The sequence below is a fragment of the Doryrhamphus excisus genome, chromosome 5 (genome assembly GCF_030265055.1).
Source record: "Doryrhamphus excisus isolate RoL2022-K1 chromosome 5, RoL_Dexc_1.0, whole genome shotgun sequence".
NCBI classification, from domain to species: domain Eukaryota; kingdom Metazoa; phylum Chordata; class Actinopteri; order Syngnathiformes; family Syngnathidae; genus Doryrhamphus; species Doryrhamphus excisus.
In genome coordinates, this window is record NC_080470.1 from 20,398,290 (window position 1) to 20,418,801 (window position 20,512).

At 43.6% G+C, this 20,512-nt stretch overlaps 1 protein-coding gene across 11 annotated transcripts in view; it reads left to right on the forward strand.

Annotated features, from left to right (window-relative positions):
- Positions 1-7,799: 7,799 nt before the first annotated feature.
- LOC131129213 (ephrin type-B receptor 3-like) overlaps positions 7,800-20,512 on the forward strand; it is a 60,527-nt gene continuing 47,814 nt past the window's right edge. For all 11 annotated transcript variants that reach the window (XM_058072503.1, XM_058072495.1, XM_058072494.1 and 8 more), the window contains exon 1: positions 7,800-8,409. In XM_058072503.1, the coding sequence (XP_057928486.1) occupies positions 8,346-8,409 (64 nt within the window). In that variant the 5' untranslated portion in view covers positions 7,800-8,345. The remainder of the gene's footprint in view (positions 8,410-20,512) is intronic.

A 20,512-nucleotide genomic window follows, 5' to 3' on the forward strand; every position in this document is an offset into this window, starting at 1 on the left:
ACTCGCGCCTTCAACTTTCCGTTGGTTTTGAGGCTCTTTTACGATGCCAAACTCATACGCATACATCATCCGCGCAGTGAAGCTTTCCAACCATGCGGGACTTCAGAAGTGACTTTTTTGTTGTTCTTTTTCTGAAGGCAATTGTAGCACACCCGATGTGTTAGCTGAGCCGTTCCCCTACGGACACATTATTTTTAATAGCAACAGAAATGGCTTGTTGACAAAGTCAAGAATAGATTTCCAGCCTTCCAAAGTCCTGTCTGGAAAAAAAGAAACCTCATTCACAGTGGAAGACTTCTTAGAAAGAAAATAAGTGCATTCCGTTTGAGTTGGGAGCAAACGTAATCGCTTGTCTGCCGCCTCATCCGCAACACTCCCACTTCCCATCCGAGTGGCGTGCAGACTCCAGCCCCCGTGTTCCAATATTCCCCGCATAATCCTACGCCGGTGATGAAAGATGACTTCTGTCAGCGCCGGTCCCCGGTGTGGACGTTTCAATGGCGGCTTGGCCTGATACGTGTAATGTATGACTGATGATGAGTGTGTGTCTGTCCGTGTGTCACTCGGACGGCAACGCTTCCTTCAGACGGCGACTTGGAGCCTGTTGCTGAGTGGAGGAGGAGCTGTAAGGAGGACTATCCCTGAAGGCAAACACTGGACAATTTACTGATAAAGTTAGATTCTGACACAACAAGCAGCAGTCAAGTAACCTGTCATGGAACGTTACATTTGAAGTAATGGTAATGGTTTAATTTCATTTGAACATGCATCAGATTACAATTGAGTGCATCCCATAATCAGTTCACAGTTCCACATGTCCGAAAGGAGCAGGAAGAAGCAAAGCTTATTAAATCCTACCCCTCCATCTGCTACTTTTACAATCAGTAACTGTTACATTTGTTCACTTCCTGCTTTCCATAATAAAGTTTAAGGTTTTTTTTGCTTATTTTTTGTATTTTTTTATTTTTTGAATTTTTTACATTTTTGTCCCGTACCGAAGTACAAGGTCTTGACCTGGTTTTGGGAAGTCTAGCGTTCTCGGTCTGGACTTTATCTCTGATTGTAGTATACATGACTCAATATTAGGCAAATGTAATAATGACACATGCTCAACTGGTTTCACCCTAAGAGATATGAACTAGCAACCCACCTTTACTAAAAATCAAACCAAGTCATTTTAAAACCTAAATACAGTAAATACACACATTCAGGACATGGACAAGCCCATAAAATGTCTAATTTTTCTTTTACCTAGATTATTCATAAGTTATTACCCACGTATGATGAATGACATTAAAAAAAACCTCGCATTAATGCTAAAGGATGAATATTCAATATTCAATATCAAAATGGTGGATATTCAAGGATCTCCTGTATGCATACAAACGTACAAAGGTCATGTCAGAGCATGTGATAAAGGAAACAAGAACAAAGATGGCCGAATGCATAAACATGATTAAACATGGCTTGATGCATACGTGTTAATTCCGCAATATTTTACCTGAGTAATAAAATAAATAAATGAGGTTATTTTTGACAGCCATCATTTTTTTCTTATCATTGTGATTTTATTCTCCTAATATTTTCTTTTTATTCCTAGAAAATAACTGCTCGTTTGTCTGTTTTTACTGTTTTTTTTTAAATATGGGCCCCAGCTATATATAGTGTATATGTTTATATTACAGTATAGTACTGCATCACAATACAATTGGATTACAATACAATATAATCATATTTATATTACTCATTTTATATCATCTGTAATTAGGCAAGCTAAAGGTAGCTAAATCATTTCAGTGCCACTTTTTTTTTTAGAATCAGCAACCCAGTGAAACAGGAAAGATTGGTTGGCTAGTGGGCGGCTGGCCGTGGGGAGCCGCCCACTGGCACCATGGCTTCAGCCATCGGGGTCAGACAGTCGCTGCTTTTGGGGACCCCAGCAAGAGGTGCGAGCTGGGCAGCGGTGGGGGGGGGGGTGTTTAGAGGAGGCCGGCTGATGGTGGTCCTCGGGGGGGTTCGGTCGGAGCCGCATTTGTGATCCTGTGTTAAGTGCTCGGTCACTGTTGAAGGCCTGAAGGATTAGGCACCCAACCCCCCCCCAGCTCCAAAACCTCTGTGAACAGCCCGCCGCCCCCTCCACACCCACGTATTGAGATTCTCCAGAACCACCCACTCCCCCCTCCACTGGTGCGACGACCAGCAGCACTCCATGCCTCTCTCTCTCACACACACACACACACCAAAGACACTCCATCATAACCAGCAGCCGCCATATTTAATATTGCAGGAGTAAAGCGATCCGCTCACACTCACATCACATTAGTGCTGCTATTAGACCAGACCCAGACATGAGAGCTACGGTGTGTGTGTGTAAAAAGTATGATCCACACTAAAGGGAGTGAACGTGTGTGTTTGTGTTCGAGCCCAGCCGTTTGATTTGTGAGAGCGGAAGAGAAGTAAAAGTCTGCCGTGGTCCAAGGTGCAAAACAGGGAAAGTGGCGTGGAGAGACACTGATATCCTGGCACTGGATGAGTGGGAGGAAGGCCGGGCCCGGGTCCGTGAGTGTCTGCTGAGGGCCCACGAGGTGTTAGCATGAAACATTTCCATACGCCGGTAAAATGTCCGCCACTTTGCCGACTGTGTCTCTAATACGTGCCAGGTGCTGGGAGACGCTCCTTACGGCGCATTATTAGCCATAACCTGTGTGTGTGTTGCTATTTCTATTAGGTCACACGCGAAACCAGATCAGAGCAAAATGGATCGGTTGTGGATCTGACGGATTATGAAGTAAAGTTGTTCCTAGCTTGGTAAGGTGATAGCATAATGTAGCGGATAAAATCAGCTATTTTTGCTTCCATGGTGACAACAATGCAGGCTGCTTTTTGTTAAGAGCGTTAACAGCGAGGCAAGCGGAATGCGTTACTGTTGTCGTTCACACATGGCAACCCCGCAAAAAAGAGCCAAATGATCCACTCCATAAAGGCTCCAAACTCCCGGTACTTGAACGCAACGCAGGAGTCTTAGAAATAACAAGTCTTGACGTCACATCATTCCATCAGGAAGCTCTCTGACCTCATTTTGATGACATTTCTTTGCTCTCCGAGCGTCCAACCGCCGGCCTGGCGTGTCTCTGCTCGGCCTCGAATGGCGACCAGCAGCCCAGACGGGACTCGCCGGGTTTAGATGGTCGGCTTTGCAGCCGCCACGGATCCCATTACAGTCGCTCTTTCCCTCGTCTTGTTTTACTTCAAAATGTGACACCTTCAAGTACGTTTGATTGTTTTATTTATCAATCATAATAACAACATGATTGTCCTTGCTGTTGATATTATTATTATTATTATATTATTTTATTATGACTGTCAGTTTCAAATGTTGTCATCTCCTTTCTTTGTCCTCGGTTGTTTTTACTTCTCAGAAACCAAACATTACATAAAGCAACACATTACAGAGCTTCATTTGTTTTTAAAACATGGGTGTCCAAACTGCAGCTCTGGGGATTTTTTTTTTTTATTGGCCCTTGGCACATTCTAAAAGTACAATTAGACAATTAGACAAAAAGCAGCAAAAACAAAGCCGAGCTTGTCATCCCTGACTAAGAAAAAGGTTTGCAATTTAGGAAAATGACGTAGATAAAAGTCTAATAATATTATGAGAATAAAAACCTAATATTGGAAGACAAAATGTACCAGAAGAAAGCAGAAATTGGTGAAGAATTATACAGAGAAAAATAGCATCAAAACTAAAATATGTATTTCTTTTTAAAAGTGTTATTTCATGAAAACAAAATTAAAGCTGCAATTTAAAAGAATTAGGTTGGCTAAAGTAATATAATATACCATAACAGTCCAAATAGTATGACAACAAATACCTAACGCTATACTAAATGTGCTAAAAGACAGCGACAATATTGTAAAGAAAAAACACAAAAATGGCATAAAGTTGAAGTATTAAAGATTTTTTTTTTGTTGTAATATTCTAAGAAACAAAAACACAAAGAATTAAATTGAAATTTGAGTAATATTGCAATTTCTTAATCCCAATTGTAAGTTTGGGGAAAAGTCAAATAATATTAGAGGCAAAATGTTATGATAAACAATATAATAATAATAATAATAGTAATATAATAATAATAATAATAATAAAGACAAAATGTATGATAAGAAAGCAGAAATGTTTCAAAAAGAAACTGGAGAATAAAGTTATGATAACAAAGAGGAAAAATATCATCAAGTTGAAATAATAAAAACTAAAGCGTTGCTATTTACATTTCGGAACAGTCCATCTTCCATGGCGACATTATCCACGAAAAAGTTACTAAGTAGGCCAGTAAATTAGGAAAACCATCGAGTCATATGGTAAAAAAAAGAGCTAGTAAGCTAATCAGCACAATGCAAGGGAAGGCCATTTATCTCCACCGTGCCCATTATGCTAGGTGCTAGCTTTAGCATTTGGATCATCACATTGACCTTTAGCACTTTAGCGTGACTCCGATTAATAAGCCATAGCATATCAGCTCAGGATTTTGTTATGCTAACTGTTAGAATGCTAACTATTAGCATTGTTAGCATTTCCGCCTTGTTGAAAGGCAAAGGCCAAAATTCACAAATGTATTTTTTCTGCTGATGAATGCGACTAAAGATATTTGACACCACAAATTAGCTTGGATGAAATGCTACAAAAAATTTTGTGGTTTATTCACGAGTTATTCTTAAGCCCACTTGTGCTACTCAAGCTACTCGATGTCGCTTTTCCTTTATCAGCGATATCATCTTTGGGAGAGTTTAAAAAAAAGGGGAATCAAAATACATTTCAAGTCTTGGGAGTACGATTCTATCTGCAAACGACCGCTTAAAAAACACGAAACACGGCAAAGTGGTCTTTGGGATACGTGGTATGTTTTAGCTTTAGTTTTCAGCACCTTAGCCGTGCACTAAAACAAGCGCAGAGGCCAAAGTGACACGGCAGAAAAGCTGTAAAGTGCTAGTTGGGGCACATACCCCTCCGCCCCCCGACCCCCCCTCTTCCTGCTGGCGGCTTTACTTTAGCAAAACACTTTGCACGTCTGTGGGCCGAGGAAGGAAAAATAAAGATTGTGTGTTAGCGTCCTTTAACGGGGTGCATTCACACGTGTAGGCTGCTTGAAAAAAAGAAATACTTTGGTCACATCTGACGAGAGCTGCATCGATTCATCGAGGAGTCATTCTCCTTCATCCGCAACCGTTTTTTACGCTTAAATGTTAGCCTTAAAAGTGAGAGTATTATGTTTGTGCTTTAGTCAAACAAGGCCTTCCCAGAACAATGATCAGTTCCTTGTTCCTCATATGTTGCCCATTTGTTTCTGAGATGAAATAGACGGTGTGGACATTGAAAGGGTGAACGAAAATAAATTTCTGGGGATCACAATAGATGAAAATATGAGCTGGAAACCTCATATTAGAAATATACAACATAAAGTGGCCAGAATTATTTCAGTATTGAACAAAGCAAAATTTGTTCTCAATCAGAAATCACTCCACACTCTTTATTGCTCTCTGGTTCTACCATATCTTACTTATTGTGTGGAAATATGGGCTAATAACTATAAAAGCAATCTTCACTGGCTAAATGTACTGCAAAAAAGGTCAGTAAGGATAATTCATAATGCCGCCTACAGAGAACATACTAACTCCTTATTTCTAAAATGACAAAAACTTCAACTTGCTGATATAGTTCATCTTCAAACTAAAATAATGCATAAGGCTAAAAATATCATCCGATACTTCTTTACAAGAGAGGAGAAATATGACCTCAGGGAAGAAGTACATTTGAAACACTTCTATGCTAGGACTGAGTTATGCTTGCCATAGCATTTCAGTATGTGGAATCAAACTATGGAATGGATTGAGTAAGGAAATCAAACAATGCACAACGATGAGCCAATTCAAGAAACAATACAAGCAGTTGATGTTTGCTAAATACAAGGATGAAGAGTCTTGAACCAGTCATGATGTGCTATATATATCACTATATTGACACTTACTATGGTACCCATTATGGCATTGTAAATAAAAAAAATACAAAAAATTAAATAAAATTCATAAAAATCTATCAAATTAAAAAGCTTTTCTTTTTATTTTTAAAAATTATATTAGGAAAGCAGGAAGTGAACAAATGTAACAGTTACTGATAGTAAAAGTACCAGATGGAGGGGTAGGATTTAATAAGCTTTGCTTCTTCCTACTCCTTTTGGAAATGTGGAACTGGGAACTGATTATGGGATGCACTCAATTGTAATCTGATGCATGTTCAAATGAAATTAAACCATTACCAAATTTCTAGCCACATATCAATCATCCAGGTAATGCTGCGTCGCTACAGAGAAGACCATGGAATCTGCCCCTGCAACATTAAACACTATTTGAACAGCATAGCCGCTAATTGGAACCCAAAGCAGGAGGACAGAAACAGTAGAATTAGTAGAGAGGTTTATTACAAGGATGTGCTCCAACAGAGTGGAGGAATAAATACCAAAACAAAGTACCAAACCACACTAACTAATCAAGAAGAAAAGCAAAGCAGGAAAAAAGCTCAGAAAAACACAAATGGAGTAACAAATACAAAAAAAACAGGAGGTCAAACTAAGAAGGTTACTCATGCAAAAAGTGGCAGCACACATGAAGCAGAGGAAGAACCGAGGCAACAACCCGTCTGGCAACAGCTGAGGCTTATTTATAAAGGCCTGATCATGATTGCCTTCAGGTGTGCGGGACATTTCAGCCATGGCTGAACTTTTACAGGTGAACTTTATTTCAGCTTCTCTCAGCTTCTTCCGGATGTCCAACATCTTCTACACACGCATTGAACACTTTTCTTTGGAGATGTTTCTTTTTGGGGAACCACAATCTTCACATGAATCCAGTAGGACAATAATCATGGAGCACTGCTAGGACATGGACCTGGACAAAATATTCCTAGTGGTCACATGACCTTGGTTGGATTTGATTGGAGAAGCGGACCGAACAACGTGGTCCACATTTGTCATGAAACTAAACTGCTTCCACGGCTGCATGGAGGACACCGATGTTGCCAGGTCTCCTGAGAGAACATTTGCTCGGCTTATTATAAGCGCACCTGGCAACACTGGTGGGGGGTCTATGAGTCCACACTTGCCTCACTCAGGCTTTGGCATGTGGACTGAGGTCCATCTTCATCATCAGGTGGTCCCGGTCCCTTAAGAACCCTGGACCAAGAAGTTTTTGACACACCCTAATAAAGTCATTCATGAACAGGAAGTGAGTTTATGACCATATTTAGTCATATCCAGTCATAGAACTTAGTCAAGGTGTTAAATGAACTCTCTATGAGGGGATCCGCAGGGGGGCGCTGTTTGCCCATGCCTGTGCAAGGGATGGGTGGGAAGGGGGAGGGAAGACCGTGGAAAGAATCCCACGGACAGGAAAAGGCAGAGTCCCATTGCAAAAAAAAAAAGAGAAGAACCTCACGTAGTAATCATCAAATGTTCTCATCCAACATTTGTTGTCCAACATTCCCATTTTGGATAAATGGAAAGTTTTTCATTTTGGAGAAAAAACAGGTCAAGTTGCTGTAGTTGTTCCCAAAAAAAGGGAGGGGGGGCTTTTTTTGCTTTTTAGGTGAAAAAGTTAAATTTTGATGATAAATAGAAGACAAAATGAAGGATTTGTCAGAGCAGCCTTAAAACCCCTCCCCTTGGCACTCCTGCCCCCCTCCCTCCCTCTCTCTCTCTCTCTCTCTCACCCACACTCGCTCTCTCTCCCATTCTCGCCGAGTGCTTCATTCCAGTGTGCACACGGAGAGAAGCAGAAGGTCCACGCAGCAGCCGATCAATCCTCTCAGGGAATAAACAGCATTTCATCAGCGGTTCCTGGACTATCATTTAGACGCACACCTTTTGCGAGGACTCTCCACGCGTGGGGTTGCGTAACGGGCGCGTCTTTCTGGTCTCGTGTTGTGACCACGCCGAAAGTCATTTTGGGGATCTTCCACGCAGCATTGTTTGTCTTCACACTTGACTATTTGAAGTGGAAATCCGGGTTTTTGTGGAAGTATACCGCGCAAATGGTGTGGTGCCGGACCGGACTCCCTGCGCGCAGCTGACCGGCTCAGTGCGCACGGACTGGCGGGTCAGCGGTTGGGTCCTCGCGGCGTTTTCCTCCGGAGACCCAAAGAAGAGTCGTTTTTTCCTGGTAAACGGCTCAGTTTTTGTTGTTGTCGTGAATGGTTCCGTGGGTTTAACAACACCGGGACTGCGAGGAGCGGACTGTGGAGGGATCGGACCCGGAACGTACTCGCTCTGCCGTGGGTCTGTTTACATGAGCGGGCTATGACAATGGATTACGTTCTGCTCTGGTGCGGCTTCTTGCTGGCTGTGGCCTCCGCGGTCGAAGGTAAGACGTTTCACCTTTTAAGTAGAAAAGAAAGGATGCTTAACGATATAGGGGAACAGGACCCCCGGACTCCCGGGACACCGGGACCCCCCACTTTTACACCCAGCTAGCTCGATCCGTCTCTGCGTGTATTCCATGCACCTCGCCGGGACTTGTGTATTCTTCTTTTGGGACATTAATCATCACCCGCTGCTGCTTTCTTGGCCTTTTAGAGGAAATTAGTCCCACACTGAACCCCCCCGGGGAGTAGACCCGCTTTTCTCCTTTTAACCCCCCCCCCACCCCCTTCCATCTCACCTTTTGGCCTGTTGACTGTCACACATGTAAAACAGGCAAAGCAGTTTTAAAAATAGAAATCGAATTTTAAAAATGGCGAATTTAATTCCATTTCCTTTTTAGCTCGGCCTAATTCCTCTCGGTCATACGTTTCCTTTTTAATTAACTTTAAAATAAATTACGTAGGTCAGTTGTACAGTGTATGTGTGTGTGTGTGGATGGGTGGTGGTGGTGGGGGGGGGGGGGTGTAGAAAGAAGCCGTGCAAAAGAGTCCAAGTTTTGCCCTAAAGCCTGCCCCCCTGGGTCGCCTTGGGGTCCCGCCAAGGTGGGATCGGACCACTCTGCATTACAGCTCCTTCCTTTTATTTGAACGCAACACGAACCTGCCGCTCAAGGCTACATTTCGTTTTAACGCGACTATTCCCGTTTATGCTTCATACCAAAAACGAAAAAAATAAAAAAGTCAAATTTATTCCACTAAAGTTGTTTTTTTACATATAAAATAGTTGGAAGGGGAAAAAAGTGAAGAATTCCTGTCACATTTGTTTCTGTAAATTAGGTGGAAGTTTAAGCTCTGATCTCCCAAATCCTTCCCGGGAAGTTTGGGATAAGGAAGTTACTTCCCAATCTACCTTTTTTATTTCTAATAAACCTAAAGAACATTTGTAGCTCTAAAAAAGACAGGAACCGTGTAAAAGACTCCGGGCCTGCGGGTGACCCGCATCCAGGGAAGGTCAGCGGTTGCCAGTCGGGCATCGATGCTGGGAAAGGAAGGGCCGGACTCCACATGGAGACAGAAAGAGTTGCCAGTCATTTCCTAAATAAACGGACTTCACGCAGCATATAACAGAAAGTCCTGGCATAAATTGTGTCCCGCTGCCTGAACACAGGTTTTACCTGACGGCTTTAAACGCAGCATGCTGATTTATGCCGGACACGCTGGCCTCTTTTTGCCGAGCCTTGCTAGGGGAGTGCAGCCGGCCCCCACGGCGATGCTCCCCGGGCCGAGGTCACACAGCCCTGGGAGTAATTAATGGCTCCCTCCCTCCCGCTCGCTCGGCCCAACTCCCATTTAGAGTGGGGGGGTTCATTCTTTTTCCATTAAGTGCCACACACAGGAGAATCCTTTGGAAGTTTTTGGTCATTTTGCACAAAAAAGCCATTTTTCCAAGAGTATTTGTATCGGAAAAGGAGTTATTACACGGTGTTAATACTATCAACATTTCAGGCATTTTTTGGACATTTGATGGTCAAGCTGCGGGTGGCAAGTGGCCCCCGAGCCAGACTTTGTGGACCAGCGATTTAAGCTTGCATACTCGGGCATAAACTGGCGTAAACTTTTTAAGTTCGGCTTTTCTTGGGTGACCGATTGGAAGTGACCCTTGACCCCTGACCAGAAGTGGGCTTGCAATTTCATGGAAATTAAAATAAATAAAATACAAATAGTATCCGCATTGAATTATTATAAAGTTAGGTTCAATGTTTTGGCCCAGAAATGTTTTTTTAAAACCAGTTTTTGGTTAATAAGTTAAAGTAGAAGGAGCAGATCAATAAAATAAAATTTAAATAATAAATTTTAATAAAAATAATGAAATAATAGTAGTTTAGTCCAAAGTAATCTAATATTTCCAGTAGCAGTGCTGCGTTCACGTGCATTCGATTTTTTTTCCACTGAGCCCCGGATGTTGGTGACAAAGATGATTTATTCATATAAAAAAAAAAGTTTAATTTCTTGGCGCGGCTCAGACAAACGGACCTTTACAGAATAAACCAAAGCTTTACAGCGTGGAAGCTGGATTTATGGCGCAATTTGGCGTGATTGCGCGCAAATGGGCTGCTTTGATGCGCGCATGTTTATGTGTTTACGTGGGTGAGATCACACCTCCACGGGAGCCGTTTACACTTGGCGGGTGATTGATACTGTGCGTGTGCGTGTGAGGCAGCATGGGTCGTCATTATCGTCATCATCTTCGGGTTATTAGTTATTATCTTTTTGGCGGCAAATTTTGCCGCGTAGATCTCCGTGATAGGAGACATAAAGACATAGAAAATAGCTTGATGAGGAAACACGCACGTCCTTTGTCCCACTCTGTTGTCCCACTCTGCCCCCCCCAGCAGTGACACGATGGTCCGAGGAGGTGTTCTTATGTTAAAAAGGGCAAACATTGTGTTTGGGAAGTCAAATCGGTCCATTAGCGGATCTTTTTTCAGGCCGCCGGCTTCTCATTTGGAATAATAGACAATTAATAATAGAAAATTAATAATAGAGTAATAATAGAGTCATCCACGTGTGCGCTTGATTCCTGTTATGAAAAAAAGATAAGCGTTTGGCAACGAGTGTAATTGTCACACGAAGACTTCACCAAAGTGCCGATTGATGTGCTCCTTATCGATCCGGGAATCGATGCGAGCTCTGCGGCTCTTTGAAAAGGCAGAGGCGGGGGGAGTGGGGCTTTCTTGCTGAAGCAATTATCAATTCATAATAATAATTCATCAGTGGGCGTCAGTCGATTTAAGAGGCTGTAATAATAATAATAATAATAATAATAATAATAATAATAATAATAATAATAATAATAATAATAATAATAATAATAATAATAATAATTAATAATTAATAATAATAATGATAATTTTTTTTATCATATTATATAATTTATAATAATAATCATAATATTAATAACATGTATTATTATATTATATAATTTATTATAATAATGATGATAATAATAATATTAATAATAATAATGTATTATTATCACTATTGTTATTTTAGTGGCATTTTAAATGTGTTGTTTGTTGTTAGATAGTTGATGGGGGGGTGACAACAGGCCTTTATTTCATCAGGAAAAGGGGGCCATGGCAACATACAAGAATAGAAGCCATAAACCAATCCAACAATATGTCTCCATAAATGTTTCAATATTTGGTGCCACCCTTTCTTAGCCCCCACCAGAGGATTTGTCATTGTTGTCGTTTGTCTAAGCTACTGCCCTGGTCCAAACCGCTTGGCTGCACTCAGCGCCATTGTTCCTCTTGCTTTATTTCTATATTTGTGTTCATATTGATTTATTTCTATATTTGTGTTCATATTGCTTTATTTCTATATTTGATGTGCATTAGCTTCCATGGTCCTTTAAATGCTAGCTAATATCGACACAACGGCAGCAGGAAATAGACCACTTTGGGCCCTCGGTCTTCCCCGTAAGACTCTCAGGAAGGAGGGGGGGCTGGACTGGATGGTATGGGTGGGGGGGTCCACACACGGCAGACCCGGATCAGGGAGAAACCCAGCGATCCGGGTCTGCATGAGCGTTCATGTGCACAGAGCCGGACTTCATGACTCAAATGGCGGCGTGGAAATATTTAGCGAGCTGGAATTTCACATGAAGAGCGAGCGACGGCCATCTTTGGCCAGCTGGTGCCTTCACACGCCATGCCGGAAGGCAGACAGGGAACACGGGGACTAAAGAAAGGGGTTTTCTTTTTCTCATTTCTGGTTTACTTTTCAGTTTTTAGGTGAGTGAAGTAGAATATTAGCCCAGGATATGATTATACAATTATTATACATCATAAATAAGAATAGCTGCATAATAATTCATGTTTATAATTCACTGTGCACGATGATGAGGGCTGGTGGTCTGACAGACAGCAACAATCAACAATCGCATGCTAAGCTAGGTCGGGGTCGAAGGTTGGAAAGGTTTGATGGCCGCCAACAGAAGTGACCTCCAGTGTCCCACGTCGGAACAGTTGGAGGAGATCAGTATCATCTTAGTTTGGGACATTTCATCAATTTACTCGTGAGATCGTCGTATCGCCTGTCAGCCGTCCGACATTCCAAAGAGTTTGGTGGAGGACGCTGTTTTAAAGATGTTATTTGTTTGTATGCATGTGTGTGTGTGTGTGGGGAGGGGGGGGGGGCTTATGCTGGCACCGCACGGAGCCCGGGGGCCTTGCGGGATGGCAAGTCTTTGACACCCGCTGTTGGGCCCAAGCAAAGGAGGGCAAATGTGTCTGGGCCTGCCCACCACCGCTGCTGTCTGGAGTCAGCAGAGCAGAACAGGACACACACACACACCCCCACACTCACACACTCACACACACACATGTACGTAGCGAGGGGGCGAATGACTGAATGAACGGGGGCAGTTTGTGCAGACAATCCGTATTAGTTAAAAAAAGACTATAAGGTTTCTGGGCGATCCCTCTCCTGGTGACACGTGGAACTATGGAACTAACGGTCAGTGGACTTGGCCTTTTATTGGTGCCGCCTGCAGCAGATGTCCATAAAATGCAACGTGTGTCCAAAAATTCAGAGTTAGTACCCGCTGTGCCTTTCACCCACGCTACACGCATCCCGTGACCCTCAACCGGAGGTCATGGGCGGCCTCTGTTGGGCTCAGTCTGAGAGGGGGTTAAGTCCCCAAGGCTGGCCTCGTTCCTTCTGAACAATACCACTTCCAACACAATCAAGCTCCGGGGGTTATCCTATTGCAGTGGTGAATAAAAATACCACGAGAGAGGATATGGCCAGTCCTGGTCTGGTCTGGTCTGTGCAATAACCAGCCAAGAACTAGCAACCAACACTCTGCTTGGTTCCCCAAAGAGCCTCAAAAACTTGGCGCTTGCACAGGAGTACTGAACATGGAGGCCTAAGGGAGGGGTCCAGTCCAGGAGCCTTTCCGCACATGTGATGTCCATTACCTCGCTCCTGACTTCACGGACAGTCGAAGGAACGCAGGAGGGTGGAGTCGGGCGTGGGGGGGGGGAATCCACCTCGGGGCTCGCTTCCACAGTTTTTTTACCACCTTCGGATTCCTGTAACAAATTTAACCGACCGGGCAGAAGAAAAGGACTTTGATATATTGTATGTCTTTTAAAAACGGACAGTTATAGCTGTCGGGAGAGCGGCCGTCGCCGTCCAAGTCGGTGCCTGGAGGCAGAGGAAAAGCACTCTACCTGGCTTCAGGTTAACAGGCCTTGTTAAATATAACAAGCCAAATATTTGGTGGGGGGGACGGAGAAGGCTTCTCATACTCGGGTGTTTGGAAAGACCAGTTCAGATGAGGAAAACAGTTTTCCGATGCATAGCCGTCCCTCATTTACCGCGGTTGATTGGTTCCAGGTTGGACCATGATGAGTGAATTTACGCAAAATAGGATTCCTTCTTTATGGATTGAATATTTTATGGCGTAGACAACCTGGTTATAGAAAGATAGATTTCTTTATTGTCATTGCACAATAACACAGCAGTGAAATTGCCAACGAAATGTCGTTGCCTGGCTCCCGCATAATAATAAATAATAATAATAATAATGTGGAGAATAAATAGATGACATCAATTATGAACAACAACGTACAGCGTAAACAGTAATTTGTACAAATAATTTAAATAATTTTGAATAAATAATAATAATAATTTAAAGTTTTGGTTTTGCGTGTGGGCAGGATGGTGTTTTTAACATTTTTAGAGCCCCCTAGACACAAAATAGCACCCCTACAGTCACCCTTACACACATATTACCCAATATAATGCGAGAAAATAAGCAAAGTCTTCGTGTGACATCAAGCAAACCTAAACCTGTGCTTGTGTATCACAGTAAATGTGTTCTGAGTGGAGGACAGGAAATGATGTCAGAGTTCAGTGTTGATTTTTTTGGCTTTCATGGGATTTATTATCAGGATTAATATTATGTTATGACTATTGTGCCTGTTGTTCATTTCGCCATTTTCATGCTTGACAATGATTAATTTAAATCCAAAAAATCAAATTACAACAACAATACAATTATCTTAAATATGTATATATATTCCTAATAATAGGCTGCATTCAACCGCGATGTGGCGAGGGACAACAGGATATGGTCATAATAATCATGAACAAGAAAGCAGTTAGTTTTGGAGTGTCTACATATTATCCTTCCAGGCTGCTACTGTATTTCATTCATTCCATTTTTCATGCGTGGTGTCAAAAACATTCATCACATGACTCTCAGCGTTCCTGACGTCATGGATCATGTATTCCTGCTTTCACTTTTGGAGAGGAAGAGCAGCCTTCAACTGACTCTTCTTTTTCAGCTGCATGCTACTTGCTAACGTCTTTCACGCTCGCCCCGGCACATTTCCGTTGAAGCGCTACCAATCACACGTGACCTTTTGTCGTGATATTTACATAATCCCCGTGGTCCCATGGAGCCGCCTCCTGTAGACACTGCCAGCTGCGGCAGCATTTATTTCACCTCAAGTCGGACCAGAGTCACAGTGACAGAGCGACTTTAGTGCTAAGACATCCAATAGTTAGGGGATGATCAAAGGACCAAAGAGTCTAAACGCCCAGTGGGAGCACCCTGTTTCATGACTGAGATGTCCCTGACACTGGGGACACCTGGGTCACCTGGGACACCAGGGAAACCTGGGACACCTTGGTCACCTGGGGACATCGGGGATACTTGGGACTTCACCCGGGTCACTTCAAAAAAAATTTGAGAACCACTGACTTACCCAAAACCTCAGGTTGAGTCCTTGCATGATGAAATTGGGTGACTGAAACATTGTCCAATAGTTAGGGGACGATCAAAGGACCAAAGAGTCTAAATGCCCAGTGGGAGGACCCTGCTCGTGTGGGGCGGCAGAGCAAATGTGGGGGTGTTTCATGACTGAGATGTCCCTGACACCGGGGACACCTGGGACACCGGAGACACTTGGGGCACCGGGGACACCTGGGTCACTTGGGACACCTGGGTCACCTGGACACCAGGGACACCTGGTACACCGGGGACACTGGGAACACCTGGGTCACCGGGACACTGGGGACACCTGTGTCACCTGGTACACCGGGGACACCTGGGACACCGGGGACACCTCACCTGGGTCACTCCATGAAAAGTTTGGGAACCACTGACTTACCCAGAACCTCAGGTTGAGTCCTTGCATGATGAAATTGTGTGACTGAAACATCGTCCAATAGTTGATTTCCATGCTTGTGGCGCTGAGGTTGTTAGCAAGCAGCGATTCTACCGGGGGGAGGGATTGGGGGTTTGGGGGGGTTGACAATGGGTGCCGTGAAGCCTAATTGCAATGCACCAGATGAAAGTTCTGCACAATGCAGTCTGACCCCCTCCCCCTGTGCCAAGTCAGGCCACAAACAGCTTTCCTTTCTCCTCTCACACCCTATGTCTAAATCCTCCTAACCCCCCCCACCTCTCACACACAAAGCGAGAGGTGACAGTTGCTTAACAAGACGGCCACTCGCTAACTCGCTACCTTCACTCACTGCCCATGGGCCAAGCACTGAATCCCCACCCATTGCATCCACCTCGCCTGTCCCGCCGCTAATGAACCAATCAGCCGGTTGCATGGGTTCCATGGGTTCCATTGATGTCAGCCCCCATCGATCAGCCCGTTCCTCCCGGTCTCCACAGAGCAGAGGGAGAGTTCAGACTTGGAGAAGGAAGAAGGGCTTTGAAACATCCAGACAGTTCAAAGACTCGGGTTTCTTATCTGCTGTACTTCCTCCAGAAATGTGGCGTTTGGATGTGGTGTGTAGCAATGTGTGTGTGTCTCAAATGAAAGAGTGAGTGGATTAAAAAAAGATCAAGAAGGCAAGTTGCTGCCTGCTGGAGTTTATTCATGGGATCTGACCTTGCTTTTTACCTTTCTGTTAGTTAGAACCTCCACCATGACGGGAAGACGCCGGCGTGAGGACGTTTTAAGGCGGCTATCCTCCCCCCTTTAAAACAAATGGGAGCTTTTTTTAGCATAGAAAAATGTCAATCCCCACACACATATGTCTGCGTTTTTTCATCAAGCGTTGAGATTTCGTATGTTGCTCGGCGGTACTTGAATGCAATAAAAGTGCAATTTGTACAGTATGTAAGGATTCACCCTCGAACCCAAATCCAAATGATACCACTGCTTTTTGTTCTGGAGGGAGTACAGACGAAATCATTAGAACGGTCAGAGAAGAAATGGTCACACTAAAAAGATAATTTGATAATAGATTGTCCTTGAACCTAAATAAAACTAAAATCATGCTGTTTGCTAACAGATAAAGGACACGCACCAGCAAATACAAATAGACGGTGTGGACATTGAAAGGGTGAACGAAAATAAATTTCTGGGGATCACAATAGATGAAAATATGAGCTGGAAACCTCATATTACAAATATACAACATAATGTGGCCAGAAATATTTCAGTATTGAACAAAGCAAAATTTGTTCTCAATCAGAAATCACTCCACACTCTTTATTGCTCTCTGGTTCTACCATATCTTACTTATTGTGTGGAAATATGGGCTAATAACTATAAAAGCAATCTTCACTCGCTAAATGTACTGCAAAAAAGGCCAGTAAGGATAATTCATAATGCCGCCTACAGAGAACATACTAACTCCTTATTTCTAAAATGACAAATACTTCAACTTGCTGATATAGTTCATCTTCACACAGCTAAAATCATGCATAAGGCTACAAATAAGCAATTAGCTAAAAATGTCATCCAATACTTCTCTACAAGAGAGGAGAAATATGGCATTTCAGTATGTGGAATCAAACTATGGAATGGATTGAGTAAGGAAATCAAACAATGCACAACGATGAGCCAATTCAAGAAACAATACAAGCAGTTGATGTTTGCTAAATACAAGGATGAAGAGTCTTGAACCAGTCATGTTGTGCTATATATATCACTATATTGACACTTACTATGGTACCCATTATGGCATTGTAAATAAAAAATGAAATAAAAATAAAACTAATAAAAATTAATCAAATTGAAAAACATTTTTTTTAATTAAAAAAAATATATATTAGGAAAGCAGGAAGTGAACAAATATAACAGATAACTGATTGTAGTACCAGATGGAGGGGTAGGATATAATAAGCTTTGCTTCTTCCTACTCCTTTTGGACATGTGGAACTGGGAACTGATTATGGGATGTACTCAATTGTAATCTGATGCATGTTCAAATGAAATAAACCATTACCATTACCAAATGGGGTGTTGGGGGACGGGAGAGAGTAGGAAATAATAGAACCACATTGAAGGAACGCACCCCAGTGCAGTCATGTCGTTCTCACTCATTAACTGTCACACACTCACACCCTCCCCAAATGGAAGTTCCCAGTCTGTCTTTTTTAAACGACTCGGAAAGAGCAAGTCTGTCCTAATCAATAGCAACGCCGTGTGACAGTTTCAAAGCCTAATCTCTGATAGTGTCAGAACGGGTGAGTGTTGGGGAGGAAAATAATTAAAGCGGAACAAAGGGGAGGGCGGGGGAGCGTAAACATGAATTTCATTTGAGCCCGTGATTGCGAGCGTAACGGTACTGTAGCTTCTATTTAACATGCAAATGCTCCATTTTCCCGAGGATTTCAAAGGCATGTTCATCAAAAGGAGTTTGGCGTCATATTTGATGACTTTTTTTTCCAAAGTGAGACCTTTGCTTGACTCATGCCGACAAACCCAAAAACTGCCTCTCAGTGAAAACATGTCCTGCAAAAAGCCTTCACCTTTTATTCACTTTATTTAGCTTCCCTTCCCCCAAGTCTTGCCCAAAGCTCAGCACATCTCTTCTTGAAATACCATTCTGCCGTTCTGTTGCTGCCACTCTCCACTTCTGCTTCATCTTATCACAAGTACACTGGCCACTAATTACGGTATTCTTTTCCTCTCCGTGTTATCTCAAGCGTGTGTGATAGAAAAATCCCAGCAGGCACCTGAGGCAGATGCTATTTACTGTTAGAGAGCCTTTCTGGGGGCCTTTTTCTGATAAGGTGACTGTGAAGATAACTTACCCTATTGTGGTTTGAGCAAAGAAAGTGTGCCGTTAAAAGGCAAGGCGTCCCCCCAGAACGGGGCCGAGATTGCTCCCTACTTCCCATGAAGGCATCATTGGTGCCCAGAAAGAAACAACAACTAGTACGACAGGTCTGATATCTTTGCCCGAGCGTTTCTTCGGCCGTAAAAGTTTGACGAGGGGGGGTAATACACGTCTCAGCAACAGGATGTGTTGCTAGGTGTTAGCAGTGTGAGGTGTCTGGCCTTGAAACGCCTAAGGTATTAGCCAAAAAGCGTGAAAACAAGCAGCCGGCACTTGGAAGCGCTAAGGGGTACCCACACCCAAAGAGTCAGATGACCTCTGTACAGATGAAGGGAGGGGGTCAAGTGAGCAGTGGGGGTGGAAAAGTTGCGGGGAATTAAAATGTTTAAGCCTCCGGTCTCAGGAAGGGGATACAAAAGCATTACCGCCATTGCCACTTTTGGCCTCTCTCGGTCCCCAGGGGGCGGGGACTAAAAGGCTGGTGATGATTAGCGATTCAATTTGGCTTAGCATCAATCAATGCCACCAAGATGGACAAGAACGCTGCCGATATTCCATCCCTGCAAGCAGATTGACTCGGCCCCTCTTGAGATTCATGCACTTTTTTTTTCACACTTTGTTAATTAAGCATCCAGGCTGCCCTCGCATTTACTTATTTATGAATCCCGACTTCGACCGGGACTGGAAATCACTTGGCCTTCCCTAATTAGTCCATTACTAATGGGGCTGCTTCCAGACGATCCATACAGTCTCAGCCACGGCTGATGACCCCGCTTCTTTCCCGACGTCACACCGCAACACCCACACATGTCCTTGGTGTTCCTCCACCCCCGCCGTCTGCTGCTGCGTTTGGGTTCTTCTGGAGAAAGTGCTTCTCGTATGGACACGTGATAAAAAACCACCAATTTGGAAGCCATTTTGTCCGAGCAATTCCTCAACTGTTCATTAACCCGAGAATAGAGCAGCTGGAGATGTGTTAGCGTTGGCAGTCGTTAAATATAGACGAGGACCTGAAGGTACAGAACGGAGACTTGGTTGGACTGAAATATTAACACTTTCCCAGCGCAAGAACATTGCTGAAGAATTTACTTTCCACTGATCTCCACTGGTCTAGTTCCATCGTACATTTATTCAAATACTCGGAGAATGCAAGCTTTGACATTTATTGCTGTATTCAGTGACGTTTCAATGATCAACCCCAAAATGCGGTACGGGGATCCATTGTGAATACCCACTAAAAGTACCGCACTTGGTTCCTGGCCTGACAAAGGCTTTAAAAGGAATTTGCTGGAATAATGGAAGCGGTGAAGTGGGAATGTGACCTTCTAGGATGAGACTCAGCACCTCCGATACCGGGACTCCAATTCCCATCGCTTTGGGTTAGGAGTGAGGTCCTCCCCCAGGCGGAGAAGTTCAAGTATCTCGGGATCTCGGGACATTGGCACAGCGTCCCCAGCAATGCGGTCGCTGACCCGGAAGACAAAGCTCGTGATTCACCCATCGATCTACGCTCCTACTCTCGCCTGTGGTCATGAGCTTTGGGGGTGACCAAAAGCCCAAGATCGCCGATAGCGACTGAAATGACCGTCCTTTGTAGTGGACCTGGTGTAGGTTGTCTAAGACTGGACGGATAATGAAGCATTAGTTGCTGTTACTTTTACGACTGGGTGATCCGCACCGGTACCTGGAACCATGCAAGGTAACCCAAATCCACCATCTACCAATACCAACACTCCTGGCTAAGTCCCATTTTCCCTGACGTCCCTACTCAGGGTTAGTTGTTCCAATCCATTGTGGCCTTGCTTTTAGAGCAAAGAGAATCCCATTAACACTGATCCCAAGTCAGATTTACCAGCCGGCCTCCCTGGGGATTCATTATTGCTCTCCCCGCTTCGCCTGGTGCCGGGTCAGGGCCAACAGCTAATCAGGTCACCGCTGAGCCACACCTCGTAGCTGGCGCATTGCCGGCTCCACTACTGAGACCCCCAAGGTTAGGGGTGT